Source organism: Crotalus tigris, unplaced genomic scaffold (genome assembly GCF_016545835.1).
Source record: "Crotalus tigris isolate CLP2741 ecotype Arizona unplaced genomic scaffold, ASM1654583v1 scf7180000017551.9496454, whole genome shotgun sequence".
In the NCBI taxonomy this organism is placed as follows: Eukaryota; Metazoa; Chordata; class Lepidosauria; order Squamata; family Viperidae; genus Crotalus; species Crotalus tigris.
In genome coordinates, this window is record NW_024096469.1 from 2,251,637 (window position 1) to 2,269,958 (window position 18,322).

At 34.8% G+C, this 18,322-nt stretch overlaps 1 protein-coding gene across 8 annotated transcripts in view; it reads right to left on the bottom strand.

Annotated features, from left to right (window-relative positions):
* Positions 1–18,322, bottom strand: part of GABRB2 (gamma-aminobutyric acid type A receptor subunit beta2) — a 126,497-nt gene that overhangs the window by 28,010 nt on the left and 80,165 nt on the right. For all 8 annotated transcript variants that reach the window (XM_039343615.1, XM_039343591.1, XM_039343643.1 and 5 more), the window contains 3 exons: positions 11,742–11,879; positions 6,877–7,029; positions 3,527–3,771 (listed from right to left, as the gene is read on the bottom strand). In XM_039343615.1, coding sequence (XP_039199549.1) covers positions 3,527–3,771; positions 6,877–7,029; positions 11,742–11,879 — 536 coding nt within the window. The remainder of the gene's footprint in view (positions 1–3,526; positions 3,772–6,876; positions 7,030–11,741; positions 11,880–18,322) is intronic.

An 18,322-nucleotide genomic window follows, 5' to 3' on the forward strand; every position in this document is an offset into this window, starting at 1 on the left:
ACACACACACACAGATGTCCTTTTGACATCTAAAATGAAGATAAGACTGCATATATCCATATATATATGGATATATGCAGTCTTATCTTCATTTTAGATATTCAAAGGTTTTGCGGCTCCCTGTGTTTTGTTTTCAATGGGAAACGGGTCCAAGTGGCTCTTTGAGTATTTTGGGTTGCCTACCCCTGACATAACCTGTCTTGAGGGCCTTTTGGACTGTCAAAATGAATGAACATAATCTAATGTTGAAGCGATAGATATTTCTTAAGGCAGGTGCCATTAGAGAAGGCACGTGTTCTAGGAACCACCAAACATAGGTTCTGAGTTGATGGGGCCCACAACATGCCCTCTCCACTAGATCTAATGGGGATGAGCTGATAAGAGTGGGGAGAGGCAGTCCCTCAGATATATACTTTCTTTTGATACTTCTTTTAATAGAGGTATTACTAATTGTGATATTGAATAATAATTGTAACCTCAGTAATTATTTTTTTATTCATAAATCATTTTTCTAAAAAATATACCTTTGTTTTAAGTAAAATAAAAAGATTATAAGAAAACTAAATAATAATAATAAAATAAGCACAGACTACTGCTTATATATATATTTAAAACAAGGAAATGAATATCTATCTACATTTGTAGACCTCTATATGCTGTATCATTGTTAAACAAAGTTAAAATCATATTTTAGCCAATTTATAAAATGTTCTACAAGTAGTCCTCAACTTATGATCAAACATAGTTACAATGGCCTCAGAAAGGATGCTTTATGGACTTTAAAGCACTTTTAAAGCACTGCTGTAAAATGTCACACTGCCCCTCTGTAGTCATGTGACTACATTTCAGGTGCTTGACAGTTGGCTTGCATTTATGACCAGTTGCAGCATCCTGCGCAGGACTGTGATTTGCGATCTTTGGGGGAGAGAATGGATTCAGACTTAAAGCCACATGATCTGTTTAATGCCATGTGATTTGCATAATGACTGCCATGAAAATGGTTGAAAAATCAGGTCTAATCACATGAGTTACTTATGAATAACTTATGGCTGAAATTTTGGTGTCAGTTATGATTGTAAGTCGAGGACCGACTGTATTCCATAAAATCCCAAGCATCAACCTAATACAAATAAGATCTGATGTAAACAGAACACTGCAATTATTTTTTAAAAGATGCATTCATTTTTAAATATGTAAAGGAGCCAAGTTTTCAAAAGTTACTGTTATTCTTTTAAAGGTAGGCAGTTTTCATTCCATTTTTTATACTTCCTTCTTCCATTGTTTTATTTCAGAATTTACATACTATTTTTCCACCCTGAGATCCTTACATTATATGGTTTTGTAAGAATGTTGTATAGAAGGCATATCTGGGTAATTTCTCAATTTAGTGGCTTGCATATTGCAGAACACAATTTTTTGCCTCTTCTGCTGCATAACTCCTCTTTTCCATCTTCCACTGAGAAAAATAATGACCAAGCCAGCCACAATTTTAAAATGTTAAATAGGGCAGAATACTATTGTCTCTCCAGCAATTGTCCCCCCCTTGCTGTAAAACACTAGACAAAAAAAGCCCCCAACCAACTACAACTCAAACTCATTTGCGAGAACGTATGGCGCTCTGAACTCACTGACATTTTGAACATCCATTGTAATAAAAAGGTAGATGTAAATTGTCATTAGGATTTTCATTTTTATGTGTATTTTTGGGAGTCTGACTCACTGGAGGAAATAGAATTTCCTGCTGAATATTGTGGAATATATTTTTCAATAGGTTCAGTATTGTTACTGAAATACATGAAATGGGCTAGATGTCCAAAGAGATACAGATATAGACACAGATCTATCCATACGTTATTTAAAGTTCTATTAATTTCAGTTTAATTCAATTTAAGGGTACCAACTTAGATCAGATCAACAGATCATCCCTCCAAACTCTATGAAACTTAGCTTTTTAAGTAAACATGATTATATTGTGTAGTATATCGTAATTAATGTAATTTATCAATGTTTTCTAGATTCTTTTCTTGTGAAATACCACTAATGAAAGCAGTATATCACTTATACTGAAAATTGATGAATACCAGCATATCTTTCTTTTCCCTGCCTCTCTATACTGCATAATTTATTTTAATAAAACTACAGAAGCTAGATAAGGCTAGCAAGAGAGATGTCTATGCTATTTAGCCAGCCATTATGCATATTACCTTGGTCCGCTTGCAAGTTATAAATAAAATGATCACAGCACTACCACTATAATACTGGGGCTGGAAAAGAAGGAATTTAAAAATATTTGGAATTATACAAACTTCAATATATTTCTGATCTCCTTTCCTTAAATTTTATACAAATATACTGATAGACAGTTTGGATTTACAACATTGTTTATAAATTCTAGTTTTATATACATACAATTTTACAAAAATGTATATTATCTGGATTTATTCTGTACTTCAGTGGAACTAGATTTTCACTGATATCTTTGCTGTAAAAATATATAACATGCTAGCCTGTAAAATAAATAAATGAACAAACACACACACACACACACACATTTGTTTTTCTCATAAGATTTCATGCAGCTCTTTAGCAGTTTTAGCCATCATTTTGGATTGTAAAAGTCTTCAAACATCACCCTGAAATATGATAAAAAATTGAATGTGCAATGTATAGATCTTGGAAATCAACCTTGAGAAAAAAAATTTCCATTAAAATGACAATGTAGGCTCCTAATGCATTAAAAGATGATTTTTCGAGATGATTACTTATTTTATAATCAGAATAAAGTCACTTTCTTACAATACTACATTTTTTGCCTAACATCATGGAACTCTTGACCATTTCTGATTCAGAGTACTAACTAGAATCTTCTGAATTGAATGGTTCTATTAAGAAGCAAAACTATCAGGAGCACTTCCAAGAAATAAATTTATTCAAATTATAAATTGCTTACATGTGTATGTGTGTGTGTGTATCTTATTTACCTACTGCAAATGGGTTTTTATGTTACTTTTGCTATTGGTTATTATCTGCATTGTGTCTCTATCTTGTAAACCATCTAAAGAACAATGTAATTAGATAGCATAAAAACAGTAAACAATTTTAAATCTATACATATTCATATGCAAAAGTTGAGCACATCAGAAGTGTGAAAAAAGGGAAAAAACAATTCTAACTAAATGTTTGCCTTGCTTTAAAAAAAAGAATAAACTTCAGCATGTCTTATTCATTTTATTGCTTTGAAATGGGCTTATTTGACCTCTATGTAATGAAAAGCTGTAGATCAGTTTTCATTTATATTTTCATTAGACTGGATAATCCTCCAGCCGTAAATAAGGATACATTTTCATTGCATTGGAGCTTCTGATCATCTGGAAAACCCTATCTTAAAAGCCAAGACATTACTCTCTTACCCTATGTGACTTGTTTGGCAGAGGCTATTGCTTCTGAAAGGCCTGTTAGGAAGAAATAAATTATCTAATACTGCAACTGGGAGAGGGTACTCTATAAACTTCCCATTTCAATTTACCTTATTGACATCCATTCGTAATTTCTCATTGTTAGCACTGGCAGCTTTTTCTGCTGCTTTCTTCTGGCGCTGTGGTCCCCTGCCAAAAAAGATGTAGTTCACCAAGGCATATTCCAGGAGAGCCATGAACACAAAGACAAAGCAGCCCATCAGATACATGTCAATGGCTTTCACGTAGGGAATTTTGGGTAGTGTTTCTCGTAGATGGGTATTAATGGTTGTCATAGTCAGCACCGTTGTGATCCCTGTAAAACATCACAAAACTCCAATTTAGTGTGCATTTATGTTTTCTCTGTTTTTTGGTGTGTATGCATGCATGCGTGTGTTTTTCTTGTTAATGTGCAAAGGTCATTGTGCTATAGAGTGCAACACGGTGTAGATCTAGAAAATGAGAGAGGGGTAAAAAGAAAGTACATCCTTACATTTTATTATTGCTTTCCTTGCTGTTTGGTTTTGTTCTGGCGGTGCTGAGAAGATTTTAAGTATTATGAATTATGCAAACCAACATCAAGGAAATGCAGTAAAATTTTTGGTTTAATGGTTCAGTTACAATGAATGAATTTACTGCCATTTAATAGACTGATGCTTGGTAAACTTAGGGTGTGCCAATTAAATTGAAGTTTTACTGCAATGACAGCATTTATATCAATTTTGCACACAAATGATCCAAATTTGGGTTTAATTGACCTCTGTTAAAGTGCAAGGAAATTTTCTTCTCCTGATGATTTGTTAAACAGAGATGTTACCACAGTCAGGATGGAAGCTGATGTTTTTCTACTTCATGTTCTTTATAGTTAAGATGTTTTTATGTGTTGTTTTCTGATTTGAAACATTTGGTTTGGTTGTCAGAAAAAAAATATCTTGCTTAGAGTTCAGGTGCTTGAAATGGAGCTTGTGGATTCTTGCATTGAGGGAGCAGTCAACAGTACACTTAACACATATTTCATTATAATAATATTTCTTCTTATAAGCTATTTAAACATACACAATTGATGGATTTGTATCTTTGTATCTTTTGATGCACTGGAAAACGCATAACAAAAACCAATTCTAATAACATTTAAGGGTTCATTACAAAATAAACAGACAAATTTACATATGGTACTTTCTAACTACAAAACTGCAACATATATTAATGCTGTGTAAGAAATCAGAACTTTCTTTAAAAAGTTTTGTTGGAAAGAGTTCACTCTAATGTCTGATTTGTGGGCAGTGATACAACTGCAATGGTTAGATTAGGATCTGGGAAATACAACTCAGGACAAAGCACAGTGTTGATTTCAGGAAGTTTGCGATTTCTTAAATTATTATGAACTGAAATTGAAGGATGAGTACTGTGTGCACCATCGCATGATCTTGAAAACAGAAATACAATCAATAAATAACAAATATTTTGTTTATTTTTAAATTTATAAATGATACCTTAATCCCAAAGAACCAGCAAGGTTACATATTAAGTATAGTAAAATAATCTAAAATTGAAATACAGATCAAGTGAAACAAAAAACAAATAACATTAAATACAATTAATGTTATTTAATTAGATTTAAAATATCTGGGCAAATAAGTAGCTGAAAAAAGTAAAAAATCCCTATAAAACAAAACTTCGTCTATTCCGATCTGAGATATAATCTAGCTACATTTTTATGTCCCTAGAAAATAGTAGAGAGCATTAAATCTATGAATAGAGGAAAAAGTCCTAGGTCAGCAATTATTTATTTACTGGTATAAGATATAAATTCCCTTCTCATCCCTATGGGTGGTATGTGTTTTCCTCAATCTCGGGTCCTCTACTAGAGATCAACCCAACTATTAGTTTCAGATATTGTGGACAATGCATTCTGCAGTCTTTATTAAATATAGTTGCCTTCAGTCCTGACCATTTCAAAATAACAGGAAGCATCTGTGAGATTCCTTGCTTGCGTAACAAGTTGTTATTCATAGGTAACAAACCTGAAATAGCAGCAGAACAATAATACAACTGTATAACTCCTGGCAACCACTCTTTATAGCATTATTTTTGGCAAATTTTGTAACTTGTAGAATTTGAAACAGAAATTAGCAGAAGACAACTTAATCCTACTAGGTCAGACATGTCAAACTCGTGATGTCATGTGACGTTGCACAATGTATCAGGAGAGTTTTGCCATTGCTGGCAATGGGGTGGGCACAGCTTCTGCATGACGCGTCCGGCCTATGGGCCGGCAGTTTGACACCCCTGTACTAGGTAGAGCAGGGGTCTTCAAACTTGGCCTTTTATGACTTGTGGACTTCAACTCCCAGAATTCCTCAGCCAGGCATGTTGGCTGAGGAATTCTAAGAGTTGAAGTCCACAAGTCATAAAAGGGCCAAGTTTGAAGACTCCTGAGGTAGAGTATTGTTTTATGCTCATCTGATAATTAAAGTAAGAGAAGGGCAATTGAATCTTATAATATTCTTGGGTAAGAAATTCTAGAAACTGCCTTCTACTGAATCAGAATCTACCTTCTATTGAGTCAGCATATAGGTCTTTCAGTATTATTTATCCTGATGAGCAGCAGCACCTCAGGGTTTTAGGTGGGTGGGAAGGAATATTTATTATATCTGCAACTCAAATTATCTTTAACTCTCACACCATTCACAGCAGTTTTAAGGTAAGGAGAGGCTGCCTTCAGATATATAGCAAATAGACAAGACACACAAGGGTTGAGGGATGGAAGGAAAAGGAAGGGCAGATAGACCAATTCTTTAAGGAGGCATCTTATGTCCAATTCAAACCTGCTGATTTTGCTTGGCAATTAATGGTTTCTCTAACAATAATTCTTGTTCTTTTGTCCCATAGCTGGCAGTTGAATTTGAATAGGAGTCTTTTCCAGTCTTATTATTGGCATTAGTCAGGTACTGAATCTAGGCCTTTTTATCTGAAAGTGATGTTTCCCTCCCTGAAATATGCAAGTTTCCTCTGCAATTTAAGTGGTAAAATCATACGAGGAATCCAATATTTTTTTTTACATTATCAGTAACATAAAGCAATACTGTAAAAGTTATTTGGTGATCAGGATTAGAACAAAATGTTTAATTTTACTTAAACATGTTTGATTTTTCAGCTGAAATATAATTAATCAAACATGGAATCTTAGACTGGAGTGGCAATAAGACTATGTAATAATGCTGCATCACATCAGAACATATTTCATATAGTCCAGATGAGTTCAGATTTCAGTTAACTTAACTACTTATATAACTTTGAACAAATTACTTAAGTACAAATGCTGGCCAATAGAAAATGTTCCACTCATACAATCATGCAATTTAAGTATATTTGTTTGTATAGGTAACGTATTCAATGTGAATAAATAAAAAATACCTACCTAAAGCCACTCTTGCAGCTGATGCATCATAATTAATCCAGAATGATACCCAAGACAGAATAGTGATCAGAATGGAAGGCATATAAGTCTGCAGAATGAAATAGCCAATGTTTCTCTTAAGTTTAAAACTTAGGGACAACCTGGGATAGGAACCTAGAACAAAAACAAAGAAGTTTTCAAACACTGTTTAAGAACAAGTATCATGTAAACAGACAATTCCAGACTATTATGGCTATTGAGATGAAAATTCCATTAACTTAACAAAGGAACAAAGAACTTACGCATCTTAACTTATACTCAAAGAAAGTTTTCAAAAGGCAATGAACAGATACAGCGGATTTGCCTCTTGAGTGTGTGTCAGTACACTGCCAGCTTATCCAAATGGGTGAGATATGGCAACAGTACATAATCATAGCTTTCATAGAACACTTTTCAGTAATATAGAAAAAGTGAAGACTACTATCTGTGTTACCTATAGCGTTACTTATTTGGTCACATGTATAATCAACACCCAGTTTTATCCCAGCATGCTTATGTTCTCTTTACAGGCTAAGATCCTTAATCTAGAATTACCTTGGTAGTTGAAAGCCTTGACTGACCAAAGCCAAGAAGTGTATCAGAGGTCAATCTCTATGAGTTCATCTGTTGATGACTATAGAATATGGAAAATAATGACTTGGAATGTGAAGGAAATGAATGGGAAAGAATATGAATTTACTAATGAAAGGAAATGAAGAAAAATTTAAGTTGTATATTTGTAAAACTAAAAGAATGTGGAAGATTAGTAGATCTGAAAGAAATGGTGTCATGCCACAGACTAGATTAGATGCATACATGTGGGAAAGTGAAGGTGTGGGCTTAATTATGAATATATATGTTAGAACATATTTTGACATCCAAATTGTTACAAAATGTGTACGAGGAATAGGAATCCATAGATTAGTGATACTGCAGTGAATAATTATAATGGAAGGAGGATGATCACTGAAATTAACTTTAATGAAAGTTTGATAGAACTGATGAAGGACTTAAGGGTAATAAGAGGCTCTCAATAGGGGAAAGACAATTTTTTGGTAAATTTATTGAGATAAAAATGGACGTTTAAAGAAGAAAGAATCTTTCATGAAAGTAGAATGACTGCAGGGAAAGAAAAAAAAAGTCCTGCTGGAAATTAAATTAAATTTCCTAACAGAATGAATATGAGGTGGAAGTGATGAAAATGGATGTGGGCACTACTTGGAACAGACTAAAAAGAATTATGCTGCCTAATGCCATAGAACTGTGTGTGGAGATATGCTAATGAGAAAAGTTATGCTAAAAAAAATGACTGATAGAATGATCAAATGCTGTAAATGCAAACAAAAGTAAGATTGTTACTAAAATGAAAACAACACAAAGAAATTGAGGGGCTGCCACAAAGAAGAGGGGGTCACATTATTCACCAAAGCACCAGAGGAAAAGACGAGAAACAATGGTTGGCAGCTGATAAAAAAGAGAAGCAATCTGGTATTAAGGAGAAACTTCCTGACAGTGAGGACAATTAACCAGTGGAATGGCTTGCCTCCAGAAACTGTGGGCGCTCCATCACTGGAGATTTTTAAGAAGAGGCTAGACAGTCACTTGTTGAGTGGTATAGGTTCTCCTGCTTGAGCAGGGGGCTGGACTAGAAGACCTCCAAGGTCTCTTCCAGCTTTATTCTATTCTAAATTATATAATATCTGCATAGAGAAAAAAAGAAATTTAGAAGAAACATAGATAAAGAGAGCAAAGATTAAAAGAGGCAGAGAAAATAAGGTAATGTAGGAGATGACCAGGTTGAACCCAAGAGGGGGGTCAAACTCATCATCTCCTACGGGTAAATTTTGATGGACAAAATTGTGTGTTTGTGTGTGTGTGGGGGGATGATTCTTTTTCTTTGGTGGGTCAGTGAAAAAGGCTAGATAAAATAAGTAAATATCAGAGTGAATAGAATCAAAAATTAAAGTAATGGAATTACTTGAGATAAAACTATGATGATGGAAATTTATACAGAAAGGTAATTGCAGCCGAGAACAGAACTGAAAATGCTTTAACAAGACTTAAGGTTTAAATAATTAACTAAAAATTATTAAAATATAAAATATAACCAATACTAAGTGGTTATGACTTGTTTAACATAAATGTGAAGATTATATACTGTATTTGCCTGACAATTATATATAAAAAAACTGTTGCTGCTCCTATATACTATAACACTGCCCTGGTGGTCCAGTGGTTAGAATGAAGTACTGCAGGTTAAGTATGCCCACAGTCTGGCGTTTGATCATGATGGGTTGAAAGCTGACTCAGACTTCCATTCTTCTGAGATTGGTAGGAGCAATATGTTGCCATTGTAAACTGCCCAGAGAGTGCTGTATAAATCTAAGCGCTATTGCTATTACTATTTCTAGACTAATGGAAAAATTGAAAATGAATACAAAAAATTATAGGGTGCTTAGTGTATCAAGGACATTTGGGGATAAGTTTAATAGTTTTCTAATCAAAAGAGTACAAAAACTAAAATCAAACTTTTGAAAGAATAATGTGGTTGTATGCTGGGCAATGAGTTTGCAGATCTCTTCAACAATCACACACACACACACATGCACGCACACACACACACACACACACACACATACACATATATGTATATCTTATATGTATATGTATATTTATATCTTTTAACCTTTTCTCTGGCTCTGCCAGTCCTTCTCCTACAAAATTGAAGTTTATTTTATATTAGACAACCTATGATTGGCTGGCTTATCCTTTCAGAGGTATTTCCTTACTTAAACAGAGAAACAGAATGATCATGGTTGAGCAAAAAAGCAATGGGAGTAGGAATGACTTCTGACTTCCTGCTGGCTTCTCCATTGATTTTCCTCATGGGAAGCTTCCAGGGAGGATGGGACGCATGTGAAATCTCCCTCCCTTCCATCCTTTCAATGTATGTATATTTCTGTATGCAGGTGATGCCATGTAGTTGGTTGAAACTCCCAATGATTTGCAGCAAATATAATTTAGAGTGTATAAAACAACAAGGAATACAGATCTGAAAATGAAGTCAAGAATCTAGGGCTGTTGAATGAATGTAGACAGAAAACAAAAGAGAACAAAGAACAAAAAATACATTGAGATGGTTTGATCACATAAGAGAGAGAATGGCAATCTATACGAAGGAAAAGTGAATGGTTAAGAGAAAAGGGAAGACAAAGGAAGTTGTGGCTGTATGAAGCTAGAGGACACCTTAAAAAATGTGAAATTTGAAGAGACAATAAATGAATCAGAATATGGACATAGTGGAAGTCAGGACATTTTGCCAGGATGGGAAAATATGGAAAGATATTATGAAAACTGTTTGCATAAATCAGATTTATTTACTTTCTTATTCTTAATGGCTTTAATTTCTTTGCTTTATTATTTTAATTCTCTTTCTGAACTTCACTTAACAGTACTTACCTTGAAAGGGAGTAGCATGATGCATTTGTCAGTGTCACACACAAGTATGCATGCAAACACGCATGCAAACACACAAGCACACAGTGCTAACACATGAATAGCATATGCAATAGCCATGTTCAACACAGCTGCAGGAACGATATGGCAGAAATATATCATGTTCACATCCCTATGTGCCCTGGAGTATTTTTCAGTATCAAATCTAAAGCACTGCACAGTTATAATTAATAGACTCTGCATAGTCGTATGAAAAAGTAAAGAAATCTATAGGAAAACATAGAAAGGCATGGCAAGTGAAAACACAGAAATTGTATCTCATAAATTGTCTGGATCTAAACTTTCCTCAGGAGTTCATCTCAGGTCTCAAATGGAGATTCTAATCCTAGTACTTCCAAAGTTTTGTGCTCTGTTTTAAGAACAAACCAAAGGCTGTATTCTACAGATTTGCAATATATAAAAATAATAATTATGATTTGATTTGATTTGATTAGCAATCTAGAAAGGTATTTCTCAACCAAGGATTACATAAAGTAATTTCTTGCTCTGCCAAGGACTGCTTGCCAAAATAAAAAAATAACCCAACTTAACTAGATTTAGATGTCTGAATAATAGAATAGAGGGCAGCTAATGATTACTCTATAGGGAGCCATTAAAGATTGGAAAGAGATAGTATACTTTTCAATAATGAAAATGACTGGATAAAGTTGATGGTTTTTTAAACTTAGCTTTGAGAGTAGAGTACCTCCAGAAGACAGAAAATAATTTATTAGCTTTGGTTGTTAACCATTCTTTAGAAAGTCTGAGTAAGGCATATAAGTTATCTAATTTCAAGAAACTCTTCAGAACTCTAAGAAATGTGAACCAAGCATAATTCACAACATTTTAAAGCAACTGCATCTTTTGTCTCAACTGCATGGTTGCCGTATATAGCTGCTGCATTGTCCTAGAAAAAGACACAGTTGCATTAAAGAGTTGCCAACAAATACTAGATCCTTGCCCTGGCACATCTTTATATAATTATTGAATAACTTCAAGATTTATTATTTACACAAGCCAACCCTATTAATGTTTATTCAGCAACAAGTCTGTTGTATTCAGTAAAATTAATCCCTGGGTAAACTTGCACAGAATTGCAACTTCAGTCTGCTTACTATCTCATAGTTATATTCAGAGAACAACTGCTATTATCCATATTGGATAGAAGTGATGGAAGTTTCAATTCATAACTATTGGATGTAATGCAACAGTCCACTAAATTAACCTGTTTAAAGTTTATTGAAAGCCCAAATTATTTTGCAAACTATGCAGTTCACCATTGTGTGATATTAAAACAGTTTAAACAGTTTTACATTGGAGAAGCATTCTCTTTCTCAAATTTCCTCACAAACCTGTTGAGAAAACAACTTTCCTGGTGATAAGTTTGTAATCCACTATAGAGAACTGTGGCAGTTCAATCTTTGTCACTCCTGTAACCGCATTATCACCCCCGCGCCAGTAAAATTCAATATCATCAGTTGTGTAGCCATCTGTTAAAAAAAAAAAAAACAAGCAAAGATTTAGGATATAGTTCTTTCACACTACTATAACTGTAATAAGAATAATGTGATCATTTTATTTGGAACCTTGTAAATATTTACAAAACAAAACCCTGTATTGTACATATCCTACATATTTTTCAGTCATGTTTCATTTAAATATCAGGCAACTGTAAGGTAGAATCCAATTAGAAATATAAATCAGAAGCAAGCTGGTAGAAACAAGGAAGTGTGCCTCCTCTGTTGTGGCAGGAAAGATCCATAACTCCTTGCCTTGGGATATCTATCTATTCTCATGACTGGTTGTATTTTTCTTGAGGTAGGAGAGCCAGGCATCCTATTTTGCAAAGCACAAAGGAGACTCCCTGTATGAAGGCATCCTGTATCTCAAGGGTTTCTTAGGTCAAGTCAGTATATATTAAAGGTAAAGAACCATAAGGAGGAAAACACCAGCTGAGGCCTTGAATGTTTGAATAGGCAGTATTATTAGTGAGCCCTGGCGTGTGGTAGTTAGAATGCAATATTGCAGGCTGACTCTGCCCACAGCCCGGAGTTTGATCCTGATGGGCTCTAGATTGACTCAGTCTTCCATCCTTCTGAGGTCAGTAAAATGAAGACCCAAATTGTTGGGGGCAATATATGACTATGTAAACCATCCACAGAGTGCTGTAAAGCACTATAGGGCAGTATATACTGTAAATCTAAGTGCTATTGCTATTGCTATGATCAGGTACTGATTAATCAATAGCTATAATTCTAACTTCCTTAAATTGTCCCCCACTCAACCTTAAAGCACATTCATATTTTGCCTTATTCTTTTCACTGGGAATGCAGTTTTTCCACATCATCTTTTGAGGCTTTTATTGTCTTTTCAGTTGCTTTACTGTTCATTCATTAGGAACATAGAGCTGGGAATATGAACAGAAAAATGGGTTAAACTTCTGAACTAAATAAATACATAGACTCAAATACCAATTTGCCATCTGTAATGATTATCTAGAAAGTGGGCCAATCTGCCTGGGGGACAAAAAGAAGACAAGATAAAAGAAAAGCTAATGTTATGCGGAGCAGCCTGGGAATGCAAAGTGGAGTGGTTGAAAATAACCACCACTAGCTGCACATTGCTAAATGAGTATTTTGTACTAGGCCATGTCCACCGTGGCAACTCTTTTATGAAGGTACCTGTACTTTGTGGCTTAATCTCCTTTTTATTTTTTGCTTGGCAAATTATTACAGTTTGAAAAACCAAGGCCATGTTGCCCCTCATGTTGCTATGGCAACATGGGATAGTGCTTTAGGTCTGCTAGCCATGAATGCTTGTCATCCTTCCCCAAACTGATACATTAGTTTCTAGCCAGAATGGATATTGGTAATGTTGTTTGGTGGATGATAGGAAGGCACCACATTGGCAGGAAAATCATAGCTTTAAATTTAGGATTACATTTTCAAATAGAACAAATTTCCCCCTCAAAAAAGTTAGAAAAAATCTCAGAAAACAACTATGGAATTTGAGAAATGTTTATGACAGGTGTGCAGGACTGAGAATGAGATATTTCCTTTAGCTTCTCTGTTAATGAGAACTGACATTTACCTCCTGAAGTCTTTTTTCTTCCCAGAATGTGCCACATTCTTATTACTGCTTTAGATATGATCGCTACCAGGGATAATACAATACTTCACTCAAACCGAGCTATCCCTATGCTTTACTGCATTTGATCCTTCTCGTGAATGAAAGGACTTCAGCTTCTGAAAAGGAGCTTCTCATACAGTTTGGTCAGTACACCATCAAAAATACAGTGAATAAACTGAGAATACGGTAAGTGACAATCAAGATTTTGTGAACATGTAATGCATTAGGGCAAGAGAACATCATTCTCTAGTTAGGAAACACACAGGAGAGATATGAGTCATGCATTCAGCATCTGTCAGCCCCAAAGGAAATTGTTTAAATTGAAGTATTTATATTGTTACATAAACATATTATTTAATCTCCCATAAATTCTAAAAAAAGCTTAAAAAGTAATAATAAGCATACTTTTTAGAAATACACGATTCTTCAGATCTATGTTATATAGGTAAACAAAGCAACAAAAACAGAGCATTATGTTCTGCACCAATAACTGTTTAGCAGTAATTTTATGCTATTTAACTAGCTTTAATTCTCTTATTAACTGTTATTGCCTTAATTCTATACTGAAGATTCTTTAGTTCAGTCTTTTATATTTTATGTTTGTTTTCAATCTTGATCATATGTTAGTCTTTGGATGTTTTTTAAAATATTGAAATATTTATTTAATAAAGAAGTAGTTCTTTAAGTGGTTCTTTTGTCATGTTTGGATTTTGTTTCTGATGAATTCTTTAACCTGGACTGACCTTGATTTAGTCTGTTGCTCTGCCAGGCACAAATCTGCCTTAGTCTCCAGTCTCCAAACACACAGATAGAACTAAGATCACTTTTAAAAGTTAATATAGAAATGAATATATGTATGTATTTAAAACAATTCTGTGGCTGTCCACCTTATATAGAACAACCTAGGGCAGCTCACAAAAAAGCAATGAAAACATAACAAACAATAAACCATTATCAGAAACGTCTGGTACAGTATATCTGCCTCTTACACAAGGGTGATAGACAAGGCCAGTTTCATCCAGTTCATTCTCCAAAGGTGGAAAAAACAAAGGTATCCGCTGGTCCAATTCTTATTTTGGTTGACAGTAGCCATGACGGAATCCATCCCTATAAGCCCTGGGATTTTAAAAGTCTAGTGTCAGCCTATCCAAGTGTCTAATCCCAGGGAGAAGATAGCAGAAACTGCCAAGATGGTTGCTGCATTATATGGTTGACCAGGCAGCAGCCACAGGAGACCTGCTGGTTCTCCCATAACACTCCTGCTTTGTTTCTTCTCTTACTGTTATCACCTACCTAGGCATAAGTGTCCTCTGTTCTACTAAGGACTCCAGTTCTCATGATTTAGCCACTGCCACCTTGCTGTGCCAAACCAGCTCAATTAGAGTCAATTTTATCTCTACTGCTGTCCATAAAATGGGTGAAAACAGAACCTGCTCTCTGGCCATTCTTCTAGCAAGCCACTGGAAGAGGGGCCCTTGGTACTTGGTTGTTTTCTTGCAGACATTTCATTACCCAAGCTAGGTAATATCATCAGCACTATCATCAGCACAACATCAGCAACCAAGATCAGAAAGCACCAAGGACCCCTTATTTCAACCCTGAGCTACAAATATTTTCCTTTATTGGAAGCCACTGAATTTCAGGCGCTGTTTGTCAGCTGAGCTACAAGTAGTTGATACTGAACTCTAATAACCCTCGATTGTGCTCTGCTTCCAGAAATAAAAAGCCTCAACCTGCTACCACTCTACCTGTTTACCACCTGGATAAATTCAAGCGTGGTTCTGCTCTTTGCCACTGTTTCCTCTATCTCTCCCACTGGCTCAAACTGTTTCCAAAATACTGCTGGCAGCCTGCCACTCTGGCGGTGATCATATCTGTCACAACATCCATAAAATACTTGTTCTTTCAAAAACAATGAATATAGCATATTTATCCCAGCACCCAGCACCATGACAAAACATTGAGCCAGTCAGGACTGAAATCCTGGCAGTGGGCAGAGTTAGTTTGCAACACTGCATTCTAACCATTGTGCCACCATGGCTATCCATAAAATACTTGTTCTTTCAAAAACAATGAATATAGCATATTTATCCCAGCACCCAGCACCATGACAAAACATTGAGCCAGTCAGGACTGAAATCCTGGCAGTGGGCAGAGTTAGTTTGCAACACTGCATTCTAACCATTGTGCCACCGTGGCTCCTATGAGTTTTAGTACTACCATAGTTATGCATGAAAGCCAACTTTTTCACAGTCCAAGCCACTTTTACAGGATTGTCATTGTGGGAAAAGCAGGAGGCGGAACGAGTAATAGGTATGCTTACTGCCTTACTTATTTATATATCAAACTTCTTAACTACCCATCTCCCTCACAGAGCGGCTCTACCTCTAAAGTAATACATAAAGTTTTTAGTCAGGAAATAAATAAGTAAATGACTCTGTGATTTACTGTAACATTTTAGTGGATTTTGCCATTTCTGTTAGAAATAAATTACTGGCAATTTTCTTTCATATTACAACTTGTCCCTTTTATGTATTCTAATTCTCCCTCACTTCTATGCTTATTTTAAATAAGAACAATAATAGAAGATAATTTAAAATGATCCTTGTTTCCTTCCTATCCACTATTGGTAATTGACCTTTACGTTGACATTTCTTTACGTTGATTATTTTCAGTTCCTAATCATTTAGAAAATCTGCCATAAATGTGAGGAAAATGGCTGGCTGCCCCTATATAAAACTTATGAGTAACATCTTTTGCATTTAATTGATTTCATTTCTTCTCAGGGGAAACAAGGGTGATTTAAGAAGGGAAAAACCAAGATTTCCAGACTAAGAAGTGAATCCCATCATTTAGTTACTATTTTCTTTTCTACTGGATCTTGTCAACAGCAAATTCAGACCACCACAGTACAGTTCCTGAGCCAATCTTCCTTCCTTCCCTCCCCTCCATTGCCAGTAAGAGAACCTTATATTGATGATATTTCTTAGGAAGACAGCCAGATTGGCATCGTGATTAAAATATCATATCAGAAACCAGGAGATTGTCAGTTCTAGTCCTGTCTCAGCTGTGTGACTGGGCCAGTCTCTCTCAGCCCAAGAAAAGATGCAATGGCAGATCACTTCTTAAAATCTTGAAAAAAAAAAAAACCCTACAGGGACTACTCCATGTAATCACCAGACATCAACAGTAATTTAAAGGCACACACATATAAATTCCTAGGAACAGCCATTATGTTTGAACTAGAAGAATTTATATACATGAATTACTAATTTAATTGACAAGCTTACCCTCCAAAGTTCAAATATCACTACACACAGTTAGATTTTATATTTCGAAGGAAAACAAACATGCACAATATTTTTATAAAGTTAGATAAAGTTAATTGCTCTTATATCCAATGGATGTTTATTGCATCCAGGCTGAGTTAAAAAACAAAAGGAAACCAGCCTTCTATTGTCATAGCTACATAGTAAACAATAAAAAGACTGCAATGTATTGCAGTCCCATGTTTTTCTGATTAGAACATTCCATATGTTGTTTGCTGCCACTGTAATTGGGCATTATACTGGTAAATTGGGCTGACTAGATTTTTCTTTTTTTCTCCATCTGCACATCTGGCTGTTATATAGTAATTCATTCTTCTGCAAAATACAAACATTGTGCAAGCTAAAACATGTGATACAATAGGGCCAAAGGAAAATATAAATAATTTCCATGACCTAATTTGGACTATAACAACAGGAGAAATTTAGAGATGTTTGTAGTTGCTTCTTAAGGTATCCTTTGAAATTTTATCTTTATCATTCTCAACACATTCTCTCATAGTATTGTTTTTTGTGATTAAAATGTAAGGTCCCTAATCCAGATGTGTAGCAGAAATACAATCTTCAGCAAGAAACTACAACATTTTTCATTACACATCAACTTCACAATTTGGAATATAAAAATTGTAATGTTTTTCCTTATGGACCTCGTAAAAAGTTCAAAACTCTTTATTTAACCAGAATGGTTCAATATAAAAATGTTAGGTATTATTATTCATTGCATTCTCCAAAAGGACTTCCTCATTTGACCTCACTATGGCAAATGTAAAGTACTTTAGGACTGGAGCACTTTCTGAATATGTAATGATTTTTTTCAATGTGAGAACTTGAATATGTAACTACATCAAAATCAATCCAGACAAACAACATTTCTTTCTTCCATTAGTACATGTATATATAGCACACATAATAAATACAAAGAAATTATTTTACACCTATTTTACTCATTGGGCTATTTCCATAAACCACATTTTACTTTTGTGTGATAAAATACAATGGGCTTGGGATAAAAAGAAGAAACTGATGCAGAACGATTCTAATATATATATATTTTCCAAACAAAGGGACAAGGGAGAAAGAGACTTAATTTTCCCTTTCCCCATACATGATAAGTCTTATTCAAGAGAGCTCTGAGTTAGTCTTGACTTCTGCCAACAAGTCGTTGAAGATTTCTTGGCAAGATTTATGGAAGTGGCTCGTCCTTGTCTTTTTCCTAGTGGTGAGAGAGAGGAACTAGCCCAAAGTCACCCTACTTGATTAATACCTAAGGCAGAACTAGAATTCATGATCTCCTAGTTTCAGTCTAATACCTTAAACCACTATACCAATTATACCAATCTGGTTCTTATTCTGCCAGTATAAAGAAAAGCTTAAAATTCTGCAGCTGTTGTTATTAATGAATTTGAATGTGAAAGAACAATTGTTAAACTATCTAAAAAGAATATTAAAGTTATCAGATAACCATGCCTCCAAAATTA